Below are 21,961 nucleotides of genomic sequence, written 5' to 3' on the forward strand. Positions count from 1 at the left end.
GATGTTGTTTTTCAAAAAATAAAAAAAACTTTGAAAAAGTTTTATTTTTCAAAACTAAATTGCTGCTTTGCGAGTTTCTTTTTGAAAAAGAAAAAACTTTGGAAAAGTTTGACAACCAGCCATAATGTTTGATGGTTCTGTCCTTCAAACTTTTTCCAACATTTAAGTAATTGCAGTGCAGATGATTCCTGTCCACAGGAATGGCGGACATCAGACTTTACTCTATCCACCAATCCGTAAGTTTGGTATTATGCACCAAATTTAGAGTTTGGTCAAGAGGGAGTACCCTCTCCACCAAACTCTCGGTAGCCTTGCCCAATTTAAAGTCAGGTGGACTGCCAAGATTATGCTTATGACTTACTCCTCACATCAAAAGAGGCTAATTTTGAGCACAATATAATTTACCAAGTGTCGCTTGAGTCTCCCAAAGGTTGATGGTCTTCAGTGGGGGAAACCATAACTTGGTCATGTTCATTTCCTAGCTAGGTCCCCTGTGCATGAGAAGGTGTGATACAAAACTATAGACAGATGGTTAGACTGACACAGCAAAAATAATCAGCCCTGCTCCATGTCAACCCTCAATGCAAGTACATAACGAACTCCTCCTCCAAGATATTCAAGGCTCAGAGTTTCTGACGCCAAGTGAGATGTTGAAATTCCCGAAGAAGAAATGTTAGAATCATACAGCAAGCTTTGCCAGACCTCTTCTCTTCAACATGTAGGTTATTAGTTAACTTTTACAATACTAGATGTGCAACTGAAAGGAATTTATAAAGTGTCACAGTCGATACTCCTTGTTTAACACTCGAAATTTAAACATAAACTGTGTCACTTAGTAATCCCCCACCTTGGGTAAGCAAGGGGATCAATTTTCTCAACCACTAAATGTATTTATAAAAAGCATGCTGATCACTCACACACACTAGGTGACATGCTTCATCATCATGGTCAGCCCTCACTTGTAACCAAACTTTTTACTGGCAGACTCACTGTGAGCTAATAGTGAGGCCACCATAACATGTTTAATGAAAATGCTGTGCCTATCTTCTACCTTGCGTCCTCCCCGTGTAAGGTCCCATGACTTCAAGTGTGTTGTAGGTCTACTCCAATGATTTTTTTCACATTTTATAACACTTTTTTCCTGTGAGCACCTATTTTTTGTGATGATCCACAATCTAAGTGTTATTGAACCTACCTCCCACACCTTCTCCAACATCTCTTAGACTTGTTTGTAGGTCAAGCGTAGAAGCGCTCCGACGTGCTGTAATCTATCTCTGGACTTTTATTCACGTCCACCGCACATCCATCACTATCACTTATTCATTGGCTTGCCTTTCAAAAATCCTTTGTTATCATTGGTAAATGCTTTATGTTTGTCCGTCCCTGGGGCAGTTTTTGGCCATCAACCTTGTTACATGGATAATTGCACATTTGCCGATCCGTTTGACTGCGAGCGAACTTCTTTTTCCTTTTGTGTCTCTCCACCGCGCTCATGCTCATGGTGGCCGTGGTGCTTTGAATCGGCTCACTTATGTCAACTGATTTACTATTCATTTTCAATTTAATTGGTAAGAAAAGTCCAGTTAGGAATTTACAACACTAATAGCTCTAACCCGAGCAAACACGAGACCCATTGCATTGCATGTTTTGAAACTACTAATATAGGCAGGGTAGTAAATGCCTCCTGTAGGCTGCCTTATAGAGTATCTCCCTGCTTTGAGCATCTTTGGGTAGCTTATTATAGTAGAGAAAAATATTCCACCAGTGTTCTCCGAAGCTCACTGAAAAAGGCAATTTAGAAGCCCGACATTCCGGCCCACAGTGCTCTACTTTAGATCGCAGTGACCCTTGATATTTCATATTTACATGAGGAAGTATCATCCTACCTTCCTAAACTTTCCTCCCAGACATTTTCATTTTATTTTTTTAAACACATTTTGATTGCACTGGTGCAGAAAAGATAGAACATCTGTTTGTACAATTATTGCTGCATTTAATGAAGTGAAAGAGCGAGATAAAACCCTGAGGCAGTTGCAGTTGCTAGTGAAAAAAGCCTTTTTTAGTAGGCGGGAGTATCCTCGAGAATCTGTTGTGTTCCCACCCCACTAAACACGTTTCCCCGGCTCCGTTTTGAGTCGGGGAATTTGATCAGTTTACACAGATATACCTTTTGCTGACTCTGCTAGTGTAAAACCCGGGGGGTGCCGCTTCTCAATGATAGCCATTCCACCCTACTGATGACTGAGTCATTGTCACTTATTTTCCCTACCACTGTTGTACGATGGTAGAATGCCCAAACGTACAAAAATGCCTGTGCATTGAGCCGTTTGATTTTTATATTGAGAAAATAAACTCTCTTATTACGACTTTGTTTTCACAAAATAAAACAATTTGTAGATCGTGTGAGCGCACATGTAGTGTGTTTTCTATCTCTCGCCGGATTTTTTTAACATTGACGAAAACAATAAGGGAATCAACAATATTAGACAATTTAGATTTCTGTGAAGCCCATTAGCCTACGCAATAAGAACCATGACTGCCTCATATTTAGGGGCAAGCCCGCCTGTGCACTGACCACGCTCACCATCAGCCACTATGCTGTTTCTCCCCGACAGCACAGACCTCTCCAGGATGCTAGCACTCAGGTAAGGTAGAGAAATTACATAAGAGAAGAGCTTCTTTGCCCGAGAACCCCTTTAGCTCATCTACAGCACCACGGTCCAGGTGTGTTAGCTAACAATGAGATCACCCCAGCAGAACCTACAACAAGAATACCTCCAATCTATGAAGGGAAATGAGTCCTTCATTGTGGGCCTTTAACTTCAGATCCCTTTGTAAACATGCCATAGAAGTTAAGTTTCTACTGGAGGACACAGGGACAGATATTCTATTCATTACAGAAACATGGACTTCACCAGTTGCAAAACTGGAATTTGGAGAGGCTTGGCCTGAGGGATATGACATCATACACGTACTCAGAAAGGAAAGGTTAAGATCCGGGATAGTGGTGATCTTCAGGCATTGTATCAAAGTAACCCTGCTCCCGGTCGCTCCCCCAGTAAATTGTGAATTAGTGGCCCTTAATATTCAGCTGTATCCTAATAAAACTCTTCTAGTAATATGCTATCGGCCTCCAGATCCTGATTCTAATTTTGATGACAATTTAGTGAACCTTCTCATCCCACTACTTATCACACACTCCAATTTGATTGTGCTTTGAGATTTTAAAATGTTATACTAGACAAAAGGAATGACAAAAAAGTGACTGAATTACTCACTGCCATGACAGCAATAGGGCTTAATCTACACATACAGGGTCCAATACAAACGTTGGGCCATATCCAAATAACAAATAATGCCATTAGTCAGGATCGACCATTTTGTAGTGACATTGGGTTTAAACACTCTTTTTAAATCTCTACATGGCAATATCGAAATAGTATGGTCCAGAAATTGGGCTAAACTTAGGACCTGGACCATATTAACGCTTGCCTCCTCTACCCGAGGAAATTCTAGTAGTGACTAATGTAGAAGAAGCCTATGATACGCTAAGCTAAGCTTTTATGTAAAAGGGCGGAAGGAAATGAAGGAGTAAATACCTAGACAAGAAGAAAACAAACTGGAAATTGGCATTAAGAGATTATAAAGATCTGCTAGGAAAGGTAAAAGAATAATATTTGGCCGAACAGATAGTATGTGCTCCAAATATGGAACAGAACGGTGTTCTCCTTAGTAAAAACATTGCAATCCCTGGATTGCTCCACACAAAGTATCATACCATTGTGAAAGCTGTGTAATGAAATTTGAAAAAATTTCGAGTACAAAGGAATGAATATTGTTGATAACTTGGAGAAACATTACACTGCCCTCTACCACCTCAACATGTCCTGAATCTAGAAATCTAGAATCCACCTTCAGGAGGGGAATAACAAAATTCAAAGACTTGAGATCATCTCTCCAATTATGGAGGAAGCCTTTCTGGAGTAGGTGGGAGCCATGGGTAAAAATAAAAGCCCAAAGCGAAAAAACAGTTGCTTTTAGGAACACTGAGGGGCTATGCAATGTAGGGGTTGCACTCATCCTCTTCGACCTCTCCACCGCATTCAAAACCGTCTCCCACTCCATCCTCTGTGCTAGACTCCATGACGCTGGCCTCCGAGATGAAGCACTGGAATGGATCAGGTACTTCCTCACTGGAAGGACACAGTGTCTCAGACTACCACCGTTTACATCAGAACCCAAAGATACATGCTGTGGAGTGCCACGAGTGTCATCACTTAGCCCAATGCTTTTCAACATCTACATGGCCCTGCTAGCCAAGATCATTAAATAACATGGGCTAAACGCCAACAATACCCAACTGATCTTGTCCGATGACCCTGTAAAGGCCAAGAGAAATTTCCACAATAGGAGAGTAGTTGCGGCATGGATGGAAGACAGCTGCCTAAAAATCAACTGGGACAAGATAGAAATCTTTTTAATCAACTCCATCCCTTTTGCCTGGAATGACTCCTGGTGGCCCACCGCACTGGGAAACACCCCTGCTCCTGCGGACCAGGCACATAATCTGGGCATCATCCTAGACTCCTCTCTTTCCTTGACCCGCCAAGTCAAAGCTATCTCGTCGTGATGCTTCCACACCCTCCGATTCCTTCAAAGGGTCTTCAAGTGGATCCCCTCTGATACGAGAAAGACAGTCATGCACGCACTCGTCACTAGCAAACTGGACTAAGGCAACGCACTCTGTGCCTGCATCACCAAGAAACTACAATCAAGAATACAAAGAATCCAGAATGCAGCAGCCAGACTCATACTGGGCACCCCCGACACAGCCACATCTCTTCCCACCTGAGAGACTTACACTAGCTCCCAGTCAACAAGTGCATCACATACAAACTCTTGATCCACACCTACAAGGCACTACACAACATAGGACCAGCATACCTCAACCACCGCCTCGCCCAACAGACAACACCATTCTTCCCAGCTCACCATTGCAGCTGTTCCCATGGTGTGGAAAAGCACAGCTGGAGGAAGATCCTTCTCCTACCTCGCAGCCCGGACATTGAACAATCTACCTCTCATACTCAGGCAGACTGCATCACTGAAGCAGTTCAGGAAGGACCTCAGGACCTGGCTCTCCAACTGAGCAGCTCGCCCGCAAACAGCGCCTAGAGACCCTACCGGTGACTAGCCGCACTTTAGAAATCGCTGATTGATTGAGTTACATTACATTACTTAATAATAAACATAAATAAGAGCATTGTCCAGCCCCCTAACAGTGCTTTGAAAAACAATTTGGCACTCTAGCAGGCAGGCTCCACCCACAGGATTCCCTGTTGGGGAACTGTGTTTCATGCACTGTCAGGTTCTGGGCAGTGCAATTAGCTTAACCCAATTTCCATTAAGCAATTACATTGCCTGACCCCCTAACAGTTTCGGATATCACAAATATTCCTCCTTCCATGTTTTCCTCAAAGCATGGAACGAGGAATGCTTGTCCTGCAGGCCATTCCCACTTGAATTTATAACTCGGGGTATTCTGATGTGAAACCAGCAGAAACAGCCGGAATTACTTTAGTATCTTTTTACCGCAATTGAAAAAAAATAATTCTTCAACTTATACTGGTAAGTCCAATTCAACTTCCTATACTCTCGAGGTCTGAAACAGCATACAGGCAGCATGAAGTGCTATAAACAGTTTTGTAGAATAAAAAGAGGTATTGTTGTACAGGTTGTGAATCTAACATGTTGTGTGTAATTTTTTTTCTAGAATGCAAAATTGAAAACTGTGAGGCATGTTTCAGCAAAAACTTTTGCACAAAATGCAAAGAAGGCTTGTACTTACACAAAGGGAAATGTTATTCATCCTGCCCAGAGAGTTTTGCTGCTGCCAATGGCACTATGGATTGCAGCAGCCCTGGTGAGTAACTGTTGGAGCGGAGACACTGACCTGGGTTAGTGAAATACAGTTTAGTGGAAAGTGCTACAATCTGGCAGGTTTATGTAGGCATGCACCATTTTGGCCAATCTAGTTGACCCAAATGCCAAATAATCCCGTGGCTAGAAACAACAGGCTGTGGGCAGACTATCCAAAATCCAAACTGGGGTAAAACAGCTTCTTTTGAAAAACAATGATGTGTTCTTTTTCACCAGCCTTTGGATCTACTGGAAAAAGGGCATGTTGTGATTAAACACTACCTTTTCTTATCGTCAGATCAGTAAAGTGAAATGTTTACTAAGCAATGTCTGGCACAATGCTGTACATCTGAATTAAGCCAACACCAAACTAATACAATATAAATGAGTTGGAAAAATAATGGCTACAGTATGGTATAAAGTATACAGTCAACAATGTCAAAAATAATATTGTAATAGAAAGTGTAAAACTCTGACAAGATGGTATAGTGCAAGACCCACACAAATCCTACACTGGACACAACTTAATCTATTGTGTCAATTTCAAGATTCCAATTATAGCAGCTTCTACTGTTTTTGCACACGACTCCTGTCAGGCCAAACCTGGTGCAAATCGAGCTGGCAAACAATATACATTTCTTAGTTTATGCAACTGGGAATGAGGGAAAATCAGAAGATACACAACTACCACGTTATCACGTATTCCAAGGCCCAAAGCTTGCAATGATGCGATAATTGTGCATCTGCTAATCAACACCTGCTCAATGTAACACAACTTGCAGGGGACAATTAACCAACCCATTTTTGCACAAGAAATGTCCCGATTTGTGTTTCAAAAATGAACTACTCACAAATCTATAATTATGATTCTTTATATAACTGAATCATAAAAGTAAAAAACAGCAAAAAATAGAAATAGTACCAACCGCATTAAATGAAGAAGCTAGAGGGGAAAAGGGACGTGGAAAAGAGAACTGAGAAAGAAAAGACTATTGAGACTATGTTAATATTTGAGACATCAAGGACCTTGTATGGTAGGCAGCCCACTGGCCTGCACGTCTGTTGATGTGTTGGCCGCCACTCCCCTGGGGGAGACCGTCTGGTTCATCTTGAGATCCCAGTGGTGGAGGCAAAGATATTGCTGCCTTCAGTGGAACCTCCACTATTTCTTGTTTTTCAAGGATACATTTCCAAATCAGTTTATTCTTGAACAAAAACAAAAAGAAATCCGTGACCCTGATGCACAAGACTTTTTCTCTTTGTGCATGGGGGCCACTGAGAAATATCTCTGTCCAGGGCCCCGGTTATGCACATCTACTGGCAGTTGTCCTGCGCTAAATATGGAGGCATAAAAGCCGCTAAGAACTCACAGGCTTGTGGCAGATGGTCCAGCTGAGGCTGAGCTGTCTGGAACCCCGCTCTTCCCCTGAATCTAAATAGAGTGGGGGAATCACAAGTTTGATGGGGCGGGAGGTATGGTGATTGATGGCAGTACTTCTGCTCTGCCAAAACTCTAAATAGAGTTATTTATGCACTGGGCATACGGAAGACAGTGGAAAGTAGGATTTGAAAGAGGAGTGAGGCAATGGCGAATCAAAGAATAATGTAGTCATTGTAAAAACAAGTACTAATTGGGCTTTCTATTTAAATATCCTTTATGGATATAAACTAAGCAGAATAGCAAAATACATTAGTGGCATGTAGACAAATAGAGTGGGTGGACAGAGGTTTTTCCTGATACTTCACATTTTCCAAAGCAAAGAAACAAGAAAAAGCAAAAAACCTAATTCTCAAAATTGTGAGGGATTGTTGGAAATGTGAAAGAATTTCAGACAAAATAGGGCATACAATGACTGATAAATAACACAGTAGAAGGTAAAATTGTGTTTTCAGGGACATCTGAACAAATAAATAACTACAACGAACAGTTATAACAGAGACACCAAAACGTTTACAGACACCTCATTATACAAAAAGTTTGTTTAAAAAACTATTTTAAACATATGGAAAGAAAATTAAACATTTTAAAATATATATTTCAATATTTAACAGACATTCAAATAGCAGGATTAAACCTGCTATACAGTTTGTCTTAAGGATCCTTTCTGGGTTATGATTCAGGGATATTGCTATCTTTAGTATTAGGGTTAAAGATAGAATAACAGTTAGCACTAATCCTCAGATTACAGTTGAAATGGGACTAATGTTAGTATTGGGGCAGGGGTAGGTTTGGGGTTACAAGAAGGTGGATGAATTGTAGTCACATTTGGAATATTCTATAGCAAACTTACTTTAAGGTACATCTTTTATTAACTACAATATTCTCAGTTGATGTTTCTCTGTAAAGGTATTTCTCTCTAATTACCTTTCTCTATAGTATTTTCTCTGTGAAGAAACTGAAATGTTAAACTATCAAACACAACCAAGCAATCCTGCAGTTTTACATGTTTACTGAGCAACAGCATAATGTTTAGAACTGAATTGTGATTGTTTAATACAGTTTATTATTATCTATGTTATACTCAGTCTTCATGGCAGACAATCTACATAATTTCTGAAATAAACTTAAACATAAAACTGAACAATGATATAGTAGGTGGATGTGGGTAGGTAGGAATCAATGGAAGGGATAGAGTTAGCAGGTGAGAGGAAAAATCATAGGAGTGGTGAGGAAAGTGAAAATAAATGGGTTAAAGGGAAGCAGAGAGAGTAGCCTGAACTAAGAAATTATGTTCTGGCCTATGATGGTTGACAAGATGAAAATAGGATCTGGAGCAAAAGAATGTGTATGACAAAAGGTATTGATGAGAAGATTAGAACATATTGGTATGGTGTAAGATTGAGGAGATTCAAATGTTGATATAGTATGGCAATATGACAAATTGGTAGCAATGTTTCAAAATGGGTGTATTTGCCATCTTAGAAATATGAAAAAAAAACTGTAAAGAAGAACCAAATTAACTTTTCTATCTGGTAGGCACATGTTTACTATAAAGTTCATACATATGTGAAAACCAGACAAAGGCAAGAATGTGTAAGAAGTAAGGGGTGAAAAACATCTATTTTGTTTTTGTTCAACAGCACAATGTGAAATGAGTGAGTGGGGGCCCTGGGGTCCCTGCTCAAAGAAGAAGAAGCTCTGCGGTTTCAAAAAAGGCACAGAAGAGCGGAGTAGACACATCCTGCATGCGCCTTCTGGAGATACAACAGTGTGCCCGGCAACATCTGAAAGCAGGAGATGCATAGTAAGGAAGATCCAGTGCCCTGGAGGTATGTGGCAGAGAGTTCACTATGTGTGGGGCACAAACAAAATTCCTCTCAGTGTTTGGTTCATAGTCTTCAAATGACCTCACACTAAAAAAGAGAATTTTCAGAGACACATATCATTTTAGGTTCTTTAGTGGTATTTTCCCATCTGTAACCACGTTTCCTCTTGCCAGTATATTGGTGTGAAGATGTGGTAAACTGGAGTAGACAAAAACATTAAACTTTTGAAATTGTAAACCTTGAAAAGGGAGCTACAAACACCTCTACCTCACTGAATCACTGAACCAGTCCAACATTTTAATGTGCATGCTATGCTTCTAAAGCCTTTGAACAGTCCGCATATCCATGAGTGAGCAACCATTTACCAATAATTTTATCAGACAAAATGTGGGCTACATGAAACTAACAATTATAATTTTTATTTAGTAATTTGGTTGTTCATGGGTGATAGTTCCATAAACTTGGCATACGCAGGGATGCATCTTATAATCAGGACCCTCTATCCAGAAAATTAAAACCAGGTTGTTTATTGGTGTTATTTGGAACTCAATCAGCTACATCATGTCAGAGTGGCAACTGGTATCGACTGTTTCAAAAACTATGAACAGACTTGCATCAATAACCTTCTACATGACACAAATGTATTTAAGTTTGTTTCATGCCAACAAAGTGCCTCTAATTGTCAGGAATATCCCAAAACGTTTGCAGTCTGTGCAGGTAAAATTAAATAGGGTGAGGTAATGCATAGACTGAGTTAACATTGATTCCAATAATGAGTTTGGAGACCGGGCCTTTGGTGTTTGGAGCAAACTTCCAGGGTGTGACTAAGCCTTCGCAAAGGTCAGATGAATCCTGCGAAGTCCTTGTAAGTGGAGTCACAAAGAAGTCACATTACCTACTAATGTCATGTTGATTTGGTCCTGCTTTTGATAGTTGGCCCTCAGTGGTTGGCATCTTGCACACTTGTTCATTTTTTCCTTCATGATTTCCCTGGTGTTAGGGTTCTGTCTTGTTCCTCCAGTGGGGGTTAGTGCTCTAATCTGCTTCTCAAGAGGTTATATCCACTTTTCCTAGTTGCTCCTGTGCTTGTCAATGTTTTCATATGGGAGAATCTGGTAAGGCTGTATGCATCTTACCTGTGGGCTTCAAATAACTTAACAAATATATTTGTGCTGCCTTCTCTGGTCACTCCACTTACTTTGGTTTCTCTCCTACTGAGGCCTTCCTTGTTATGGAGAAATAATGAGGGAATGCTTGTCTTCTGTCTTTGGCTCATACTAGTGTGGATATTTGAAATACACATCTGAGTTAACCCGCTACTCACTTGATTCATGATAATTCAAACATCAGCAATCATTATTGTTATAAAAATTAATAATATATGTGACTGTATCTGTCCAATCTCTCACAAACCCAAGATCAGCCTCCTTACTGTAGATCCTCATTAGTTACTGTGTTTTCAAGCAGTGATTGTCGTTCATTAAGTGTCCACTCAAGTACTAGTTAATTTAATTTTCAATATTCCATGACACCAACAGCCCAGGTGCCTGCTCATAAAGCACCTTTTTTATTATATGTTTTATTGTTCCACTTCTTACAAATGAACTTGGTATAACTAAAATAAAAAAACGTTGCATTGTACTTATACCTAACAGTTGTTATTTTATAACTCCAATCTTAATGCTGAGTTTGGTGTCCCCTTGAACAATGATAACCATATGTCTCAAAAATATTTACATGTCTCCAAGAAAAGGTTTCAGAGCCACAGAGCAGGAGGATTATGAGCTTTGCTTCTTATATATTTTAACCTTTCAACTGATATTCTAACAATTTGCATATAAAACGTACGAAGAGCTCCAGGTTTCAATTTTCAGAAGTCCACCACTCTATGCAAACTATTGTATGCATGTAACTTAAACTGGCAACAAGTGAATGTTGTAACTGCAGAACCATTTAGAATGCATACTTATGTGCAACTGGATGTATCACCTAAATAACACAATGTAGAAGGTGCAAAATAAAAACTTTCTTTATCTATCTGTGAAGAAAGTCTTTACACCAAGTTGTGTATCTTCATTCTGAATGACATTTGATCATAGTCTCTCCTCCAAGTTTGGTTTCAAATTTCAAGTTCATTTAAAATTGATATGATCTCAATAGAAGTCAACAACATACTATAACTATTAAATGCTTTACCCAAAAAAATGCTAAATAATATTTTAAACTACTTATTGTTATAAAAGGAACTAGAAGCTGTAGAGGTCAAATTAAATCATCTTCTAAAACATTGTTATAAAACACCTAATAAATGTAAACTTGTTCACTCTGGAGATGCATAATTAGGTGAATTCATTCATGATGAGTTTTTATATTAAACTTAGTAGTTAATGGATCAAGATACCAGATTTGGAAGTCCTTAAAACTCAGCAAAGCTGTAACACATGAATCATATTTTGAACTCATCCCTGACAAAGATTACAGATAAGGGATTCTTGATAATGACTTTTCCATCTCCCAGACAAGGTCTTGAGGAGACAAATATCCAATCCGATGATCATTATTAGGTGTCTTACACTGTGACTAATTTGTTAACAGAGATACAGTTGAACTCGACAAAACCAGGTAAATAAAAACCTTTTAAATTTTTAAGTTGATACAATGCTCTATGTCCAAGGAAAAAAATTGGCACAAGCAGTTTGAGTTTTCATAATCACAAATGTCCAGGGGGATATGTCCTAAGGAATTACATGTTACAGCACAGCTAAATCGCAAATTTTAGGTTACTGGGAAAGGTCATTTAATCATGCATCCATTAACTACATTCATACTGAAGACAACTCTTAAAGATGACCCCAGTGCAAGAAACAGTTTATATCTCTCACAAATTATGTTGGCCAAAGCTTGAGAAAAGGGGCAGAAGAGACCAAACTCTAATCTAATGATTTGAACAAAAAATGTCTGTGCTGAAGCTACAAACGTTCTTCAAGATCTTCTCCTCACATAAGTTTACGAAAGACCAACTGGAAATTGGAGTATATTCTAGAGTATCAGTTAGAGTGGGCAAAATGTTATTTGTATTTTATAATCTTACAGTAAAAGACAGATGTGCCTTCTCCCCACTGATTTGAAAAAGAGCACCTGCATGAGTGTGAGGATCTGGGTGTACTATACAATATGTCTGTGGGGCCTTATCATGCAGTACACTCTAATCACTGTCTTGGGCCCCGTCAGGTACATTTACTTAACCTTAAGTGCAACCCTGGGTAGCTGTGGCTGTGGGCAGTAAGGCGTAGCAAAGTAACAATATGTAAAGCATTTAACAGCACCAAAAAATTCAATAAGAAAGCAAGGACACATGAAAGGAAGAAAACACCAATTTACAAACATATGTAAAATTTTTATGAATTATTAGAGACCTTGATGAACAAAGTCTACCGAAGGGTTCCGAAAAAACAGATTTGAGAAGATATTATTACTTTTAAATGCAACCGCAAACAAGCACTGACTTTGGAAACTTTTGGAAAGTTTAAAACAGTTAGTCTGGCTACTCCGGCCTGAGTAAAGGCATAGGTCTAGGGGGACAGAGTGGACACTTTGGACTGCCTGGCCACCAGAGCATTCTTGAAGCAAAAACTAAACGTTACAGGACAAACGCCACAGACAACAATGGAATTGTAATGATGCTGAGGGTCATTCACATGTCTCCCCAGGCGGGCAGAAACCTGTCTGTGTGCCACAGCCTTTATGAGGCAGCTGGGTAGGCTGGAACACAGAGTGGCAATGTTCTAAAAGTTGCTTACATTTAATAGTGGTATTAAATTCGACCTGGACATCAAGTCCAGGTTAATAGCACAATTAATTTGATAACTTACATGACCCAGTTTGATGGTTCAATTCAGGACTTAGCCAGGTTGGAATGCCAGCCAGGTACCCTGCGTTAGCCAGTAGGGTACTAACTTTAGCCAAAGCAGAATAACAATTTGGAAGTGATGCTGTTAAGACATATTGAAAATATAACTCTCACTTAACAAACTACAGCTCCCTGCGATAGGGCGCTTTCCTTAGGGGAGAATTACATATAGTGTTCAGGGATAGGGTGGCTTTGCCATTACAGTGAATGGCAAAATCAAACTGGTAGTGAAAACACAGTCCTTCCAGGCTTCAGTGGCAGGTGGGGGGCCATTTTGTACTTTGTCTCACACAGGGTGGCACAAACCATGTTGCAGCCCTGAGTGGAAACTCTGCATTACATGCCCTGGGTACCCTGGGGACCATATACTATCGACTGATAAGTAAGTCAGTCCTTGTCAATTCGGTGTATCCAATTTTACATCGAATTTGTATAGGTCAGAACACTGGCACTGAGGTCTGGTTAGCAGGCCTCAGTGCACTCTCAGAGTCAACAAATCAGCAGCATCTGTCCAAAAATGTGCAGGTGAACACGCAAAAATAGGCATTTCCCTACAATGAGTAACTGCTTGTGCCCCCAAGTTAGTGGAATGCAACCCATTACCCAAATTGCTGGTAAATGTTCTGCCTAAGCATATTTTTTCACAATCTCTAATTTTTCATGGCCCAGGAACCAATTATAAGGTATCCCCCTCTTCATTCCACAAAGGGTAAAACCTTCAGTTTTGAGTTTAAAAAAAGCACTTTTTTACATATTTGCTCAATTCCCTCAAATGTCTTTGCAGACCTGGAAGAGTTAACTCAAATATACCACCATGAATGTACATTAAAGTGCGAACACAAATTTAGATCCCAGATTTAGTGGAATTCTATTCATATGCGAGAATTGTTCTGGAAAATCACACATGTAACGGAAGATAAAAGCAGTGCAAACAAAGATCTCATTTTTAGGCCTTTTGAATGTCAATAGGTGGAGAAAGACCCTTGCTACCTCCCTATCCCCCACAGAACTTTACACTATGTCAACAAATAAAGAACTATCAAGTGACGCCGTATTATGTTGTAATGTGACCCCGTCAACCAATGGAACATGGCTGAAAATCAATAATAGCTGTCTATACAATTTGTTTGTTTTACACAACATATTTGTCTAAAATTGTTACTGTTCATTACTGAACTGTTGGGTCTGAAGCCTTACTGATCCAAGGGGTTAAGCAGTGCTTAATATGAGCCAGTGGTTACTGGTGGGGGGCACCGGCACTTATTTTTTAGACCAGCACTTATTTTTCTGCATCAGGCATTTACTGTGAGCAAAAGACACATATGGGAAAGACGGAAGAGAAAAATGAAAAACTGTCACAAAGGGACAAAGCAGAAAGCTGCAAGAGCGAGCTGAAAGTGGATGTAAATGGACTAAAGAAGCTCGAGATACATCGGCGGCAGCCGCAAATCTCAAGGGGATGGACGTGGGGGGAATAAAAAAATAATTAATTTGTTTTTTAAAATGTATCTCTTCCCGTCACCGCAGTCTCCTGCCACCTCGCTCATCGCTCTTCTTCTGCTGTCCCAGCATTCACTGGGACACCAGCACAGACTCCCCAGCAATCCTTTAAGTCTACTCTCGAACAGTGGCAGCAGCCGCAAATGTCAGAGGGAGGCGCGGGGGGAACAAATAATAAAAAAAACAACCATCCCGTTCCTGCTGCCACAATTGCCACCTCCTGCTGCCTCGCTCCACTGCTCTTCTGGTGTCCAAGCATTCACTGGTGAAATCAGCAAAGGCTCCCTAGCAATCCTGGTGCTGCTCTCATGATAAACTTAGAATGAAAGCAATGTCAGGATTGGTCTGAGCAGCTTGGAATGCCACTCAGACACACCGTGGGGTCTGTGCAGTTTCTCCAGCCTGGGTGTTCAACACAGCTGGGCTGGAGAAACCTAAGTGCACATGTGTGTTTGGCCAGCCTAAGACGGCCAGCCAAACACACATGGTCACTTAGGGCGCACTCTCTCCTCCTGCCCCCTCCCACCTCCCATGGCCCAGCCCTCCCCTCCCTGACCGTGCTGCTGCCTGAGCCAGCAGCTGAAAGATAAAACGATAATTAAATATCGATTTACCTTTCAGCTCCTAACTTAGCCAGGGTGTCAATGTTCCTTTGCCATTGCGAAGGAGCTGACCCTGCTGAGATGGCTCTAACATTATGCTCCCTCAGTAGACTGTGCTCGCACATTTAACTGCAGGAGCTGCGTCTTTCAAAGGAGTGCTTTGGACACCCACATTTTTATTTGCAAATTAAGCACTGGGGATAATATTTGTCTCACAGGTCCATGACTCCAAATGTTTCAAGACATTCCTAGCAAAAATCTCCCTAACCACATCAAGGAGAAATATTGGCGCATTGTTTCTGTAGAATTTTTGCAGCGGTATAATAACACTCATTTTCCATGATCCAGGGATAGAGCCTAACTCAAAGCAGCGTACAAAGAGAGGCCTCAGAATTATTGCTCACAAAACAGCATTCCTTTTCAACACTGTGGGCCTCATTACGAGTTTGGTGGTGGGGATTACTCTCACCCAAATGTGACAGATATTCCCTTCGCCCTATTACAAGTTCCAATGTATCCTATGGAACTTGTACAACGGCAGATGGGATATCTGTCACTTTTGGGATGGAGTAATCCCCTCCGCCAAACTCGTAATGAGGCTCTATGATCTGAATTTCAGCAGGACCCATTGCAGCTGAAACTCTAGCTGTGTAAAAATAGCCATAAATGTAGTCAGAGGCAGGAGGCAAAATAAAATCATTCAATTAACCACTAAACCAGTATTTCAAAACCTCAGTGTTCATCTGGTACAGTCTGGAAACATAATCGACCCAGATTATAACAGTAGAACATTTGCTGAAGTTTTCCCTTTGGATCCGCAGTTTAGAGCTACAATACGCCAAAAATACCTTAGTTTGTTTCTTGCACAGCTTGATGGAGGAAATACCAGTTCAAATCATGTTGTCTTTTCCTATGAGCCACCTGATATTTATTCTGTTTTTTATTACTGATTGAATTAATTAATTTCATGCAAACTGAGAGGCAAGAGGGCCTCTTCGTGAAGTGGAATGCGGAGAGGATGTGGCTAACGGCCAGAGCTGCTGACCTTGGAGATGGGAATCTAGGGTCAGATTTAAGGAGCATAGTGCCTCTTTACGCCACATTAGCATCATTTTTAGGCCCAAAGAGGCCTAATTCACGACGCCATATTTACAAAGTGGCACAATGCATGCATTGCGCCATTTTGTAACTCCTTGTGCCACATTATGCCTGCACCAGGCATAATGTATGCAAGGGGGGCGTTCCCACATTAGGAGGAATGAAAAAATGGATAAGAGATTCCCCTGTGCCATTTTTAGCTGCTATTTTTCATTCCTGCACAGAGCAGGCATTAAAAGGGGCATAACATTGTTTTCAATGGGCCCCTGTGTACTCTGCAGGATTAGTGACAACATTTTGGCACTAACCCCGCACAGTACATCAATAGCATCAAAAATGTTGATGCTATTGCCCCTACCTGCGCCGTATATTAAATATGGTGCACACATGGTGGCTTTAGGGGGGGGGGGGGGGCGCTAAGGGGCGCAAGAAAAGTGGTGCAGCATTAGATGCAGTACCACTTTCCTGAAATTCAAGTCAAGGTTTGAGTCTAGGTTCGCGTTGGCTCAATATCCTGTGACTCTGGACAAATCACTTAGGGGGTTATTCTAACTTTGGAGGAGTGTTAATCCGTCCCAAAAGTGATGGTAAAGTGACGGATATACCACCAGCCGTATTACGAGTTCCATAGGATATAATGGACTCGTAATACGGCTGGTGGTAAATCCGTCACTTTTCCGTCACTTTTGGGACGGATTAACACCTCCTCCAAAGTTAGAATAACCCCCTTAATCTCCCCATGCCTACCAAAAATTAATGTGTCCCTGTGTAATGTATCTGCTACAAACGTAAGGTGCTCCAATACCTTCGGCTCGAGTTAGCTCTATAATAAAAAATGCTCAACTTCAGTTGCCAGTTAAAAAGTTTTTCTTTTCATTTTATGATTCCTCAAGATACCACTTTTACAATCATCAGTAGCAAAGAATTTCCAAAGTTCTCTGTACGACAGAGCCTTGGCCCTTTCCATACCTCCCCATACACTCACAGAAACAATCGTCTTGAGATTACAATAATGTGGATCAATTTTAATGCTTTTCTTGGGATTTTTTTAATGTAATCCACTTCCCCTTTTTCAAACGATTCGGTTTCATATACTTATTCTGATACCTCTATGGCCTCTGGTCAATCATTTTTACATCTCCTTCCTTCATTTTTTTCACATGGCTTTTAAACTCCAACCCCCCTGGCGATAACTCATTTGTACACAACCTCCCTCTCAACCATTCAAATGCTGACTTCCCTGAAATAGGGTAGAGAAACCTCTTTTGGGCCAAATCATTTTCATCAATATCTCACTCTTGTTCTCCCTCGCTCTTAAACCAATTTGTACTCTGATCTACAGCGCTAAGTTCTGTCTCTTGACTAAGCTCATTTTAAAGACAATCCTGCATTTCATCTTCAATAAATTGCACACCATTATCTTTAATGAAGGTTTTGGGGACCCTTCCTCAATAAAATTCCTTTTTTAAGAAATGCTGTCACACGTCTCGTGTTCACCACATTAACACCTTTGAAGGTCACCTATTAAGTTGATTAGTCCACCAAATTTAAAATGCATCTCTCTCACAGAGTCAGACATTCAAAAGGCCCAATTATAGCTGGTCCCATCAAGGGTGAGATTCTTTCCAGAACACCAACAAAGGTGCCTTCCTTTTGTTTTGAACTGGCCTGTAGATGCTCATTGCAAACAACACTTCACAGCTTCTGCCACTTGAAGGTCAGAAGTTGGCCAAAAATACAGTTGTTCTCTGGTCGCTGCTGTTAGTCAGATTTCTGCTTATATTAACCTTAGGAGCCAGGTTATTTAGAGCTTTAGTTGTAGTTTAGAGGACATTGAAAATCTTTCAGTTTCTGGGTGAAAGTCTAAACAAGAGTGTAATTCAATAACTCAACGTTATCCACAATGCTACCCCTATGTTAAGGGAAATCGGCTAGAGACCTTTGTTTCATAGTTAGAATTTCCACCAGAAAATTGAGATTTTTTAGTTACCGCCAAACTCTAAATGTAACTCTTGGTTTTCTTTTTTTTTCACCTGAAGGTACTACTTTAGCTCTCTGTAATATCCCATCAAAATGAGTCATCTTGCTGGTTTACTTTAGCCAAAGTGGAAACGTAGACTAGTGATCTGGAAGCAGAAGGTGGAATAAATGCTTTTAGCTTGCCTAGGTGCAGTCAGTAGAAGGTGAGTTGAAAACCCTTAAACACATGGGTAATCCTGACTATGTGACATTCCATAAGGAAAAGTGAAATTGCCTGGGAAATCAAGTATAGTACTCCTAATTCATTTGGTAATTATTCATTTCCGAGTGATTCTCACATTATCCCTTATAGTAGCAGGTAATTCACACTCCCCCCTCTTCAAATTAATGCCTCGTGCAGTATCAATAATTTAGGATAGGGGGATGGGGAGTAGCTCCGGATTCAATTACACAGCACCTGCAATGGGCCTACCATTGTGTGGCTAGAGCCGGGCCGAGCATGAACACAAGCGATTTGTCTTGATGCACAATGTTGGTGAACATCTAATGATGACAGCCATAATGATGGAAGTCATATGTGATTGACTTTGGGGTGTCTATCCTTGTCTAAACAGGTGGTATTATTTTTGCACTGGCTTAGCCCCAGGCTAAAAGCTATTCATTGTTCAATGAGCAGGACTTCAGCATGAGGCCTGGGCAGTACAGTAACAATAGAATACAGTCATCTGCTCCTCTGCTGACCACAACTCAGAATACCGCCAGGACCCGCCCTGTCCTAAATCCAACCCTTAGCCCCGTTAAAGGTGAAATCCAAAACCCAAATAAACCATGACTGTGCAGCGTTGATATCCTAAAGGCCAGACCTATTCAGGGTTTCTCCGTGGCGTGCCCATGGGAATTTTTACAACACTGAGACATGAATACTTAGAAATTGAACATTCAAAATGTGATTCCTCTAATGGGTGTACCCTGTCTATTAATAAAAAAGGGGCGATTAAAGAAAGACAACAATTACATTAAAAACCGATGAAATGAAATTTGGTGAGTACACGGGAAACCATTCAAAGTTATAAAAAAAAGTAATGGCAAAAGAAGTTAAAAAGCGAGAAACATAATATTAAAAGTAATACAACTAAAATTCTAAATAATGAGATGATTGGCGTCAATGGCCATGATATGGTACCCATGAATTTGAATTGTGTGTACTTATGCTCGTCTTTAAATGGGCGCACGTAGAACAGCGTTCTTTCTATCGTTGACTCCACTGGGTGCATAGATGCGTAGGGACCTTCCAGACACAGCTCTCCTCTCGAATATCCTCGAATCCTCTCTCTGGCTCCGCGGCACATTAAACTGTGCTGCAGCCTTACAGTCTCATCCATAAAGCCTTTCCATCGAGGAGTTAACGATCTTGTTTGAGGAGGATGTAGCATGAATAAGTGTCTGTCAAAACTGTGAAAGAAAAATGCTGGGGGTGGCAATGTGAAATATGGAAGCTGGCCGCCTATGTGAGTTCCTTGAAGCATTTTCCGAGTGCTTACGAGGGAAAGTTGTGGGAGGCAAGAGTTTGCTCTGCGCTGTTGTTAAGCAGAAGCAAATAGGTGGGAAGCATTTTCAACAAGCACACATCCCGTGAAATGTGTTTGGTGAGACCATAAAACATGCCGACAGCAAATAAATATTGAACAGTGCCCCTCCCTTTTGTGCTCCCCACCCACACGTCTTGGATCTTGGATGCATACCTTCTATTGCAAAATTCTCCCTGGCAACTCACTCCCCTTCGGGCCCCTGGGAAGGAAATTGAAAATGTATTTGTCTTTAATCTTCTTACAAACTCTAGGGAAGAATGCCAGAAGCATGTTATACAATGCCACCTACCCATGTGAGCGAGATGTTTGGGTGTTCTTCTTTGTTCTAATTGCCAACAAATGTCAGTGCTGCAAGCTCACCAGAGACCGAGCCTTCGCCCCAGTTGTGGCTGCACAAGATGTTCAGGGAGCGGGGGAGAAACTGTAACTCAAATACCGAGCAGGAGGATGTTCACCTTTGTCAGATTCCTCATGTATTCAGTTCAGGGATGGTGCAAGGATGATCGGCACAAAAGGCAAAGAGGATCGCTATTACCCGTCAAGCTGAAGGGCCATACTTGTAGCGCTCACATTCAATGTGTCCCCACCTGGTGGGTCAAATGGGGATTGAATTACCTTGCCTTATGATATGGTGGCCCTCCTATTGAGCTGTGTGCATGAGCAGCGTGCTTGCACCTAACTGACCTATTGACCTAACAGCGAACCCATTTACTCAAGTACAGCTCATGGTGGACCTATGTCAATCGGAAGGCCGCATGTTGTCCTTTCTATGGCAAGTTTTCTGTAAAGCTTTGCTTCTAGAACCAGCCTAGCATAAATCACCTCCTAGGCTGGTGCACCAAAGATAACAATACCTAGGAGGAAAATACAGCTGTGACAAGAGCATATGGGATGGGTTGAATGTTAGGGGATTGTTCAGTGTCTTAGCAGAGCAGGAGCCTTTCAGATATCTGCGGCATTCTCACCCACAAACTTTGCTGTTTCCCTGCCCAGAGGTGGGTATCTGTTGATTGACAACAGTGGAGTCTCCGCTGGTTGTCAATCAGTCATAGCAGCTCATCTGCCACAGGTACGTCCTTTTAATTCTGTGCAGGCAGGGCCAACCTATTTACAGAGGGCCCCCTAATGGACATTCTGGGATGGCTGTGCAAGCCAGTGCGGATTTAGGATTAGAAAATCATCTTGCAAGATGCAAGAAGAAACTTCCCTGAGCCACTCAATTTTTATTTGGTAGACATAAAGACCCACTTTGTGGGTTCTTTCTATGGTGCATAAATAATGCTGACTGCCAAGACAAACTGGAGTGTACAAAAAAGTGATGGATGGAACGCTTGAATTAATCTCAGTCACTAGTAATTGCTCAGGCCCGCATCATAGTCATTTATTATTTTGCACACCATGCTACCTCTGTTTGGACTCAGCCATATTAAAATCAGTCTTGACCCAGCTCCAATGAGAACAGTTCAGCCCAAACTTCCAAGCGAGGTCCTCCCTGAAGTAGAATTCAATGCAACTCAGGACCGGTTTCGCCCTACTTAGAGCATAAGTCAGGTATTCGGGCTAGACTGCTACCATTGGAGCAATTCAAGCATTCCATCCATTACGTTTTCGTGTACTACAGTGTGTCACCCTAAGTCAGAAGGGTATGCCTAGATGTGGGTCCCATGCACACTGTCCCACTGAAACCAAGCTCTACCTGGCTGATGATGAGCCCTAATAAGTGCGAAATCAGGTCTAGCTTACTTGTGTTACCGAAAATACATAAACACTGTAAGTGACGGTTGGTGTAGTTGATTTTATTAGCTTTAATATTAAACTAGAAGCAATATCATTTTTTTACCATACTTTCTACAGTTCTCTCACATTTTTCAACAGATTTTACCGTTGCTTCACATACATTTGTATCTATATTTAAATATATTTGAGCATTTGGAATGCCTCATCACAAGTCAACCCTCCCTCTTTCAGGAACAAGGTAGCTCTCTGATAATTTTCTTCTATCAATTGCTGTAACTAACAGGCATACACACCAGCAGAATGCATACATTCTGAGAATAGCATTATCAGACAGCCAAGAAAGAACACAAGGCAAAACA

At 41.0% G+C, this 21,961-nt stretch overlaps 1 protein-coding gene across 1 annotated transcript in view; it reads left to right on the forward strand.

Moving 5' to 3' along the window:
- The window catches only part of RSPO1 (R-spondin 1), a 130,227-nt gene that overhangs the window by 87,886 nt on the left and 20,380 nt on the right, over positions 1 to 21,961 (forward strand). Inside the window, exons 3-4 of the mRNA XM_069223881.1 lie at positions 5,774 to 5,923; positions 9,001 to 9,189. Of these exons, the coding sequence (XP_069079982.1) occupies positions 5,774 to 5,923; positions 9,001 to 9,189 (339 nt within the window). The remainder of the gene's footprint in view (positions 1 to 5,773; positions 5,924 to 9,000; positions 9,190 to 21,961) is intronic.

This window comes from Pleurodeles waltl, chromosome 3_1 (genome assembly GCF_031143425.1).
Source record: "Pleurodeles waltl isolate 20211129_DDA chromosome 3_1, aPleWal1.hap1.20221129, whole genome shotgun sequence".
Classification (NCBI taxonomy): Eukaryota; Metazoa; Chordata; class Amphibia; order Caudata; family Salamandridae; genus Pleurodeles; species Pleurodeles waltl.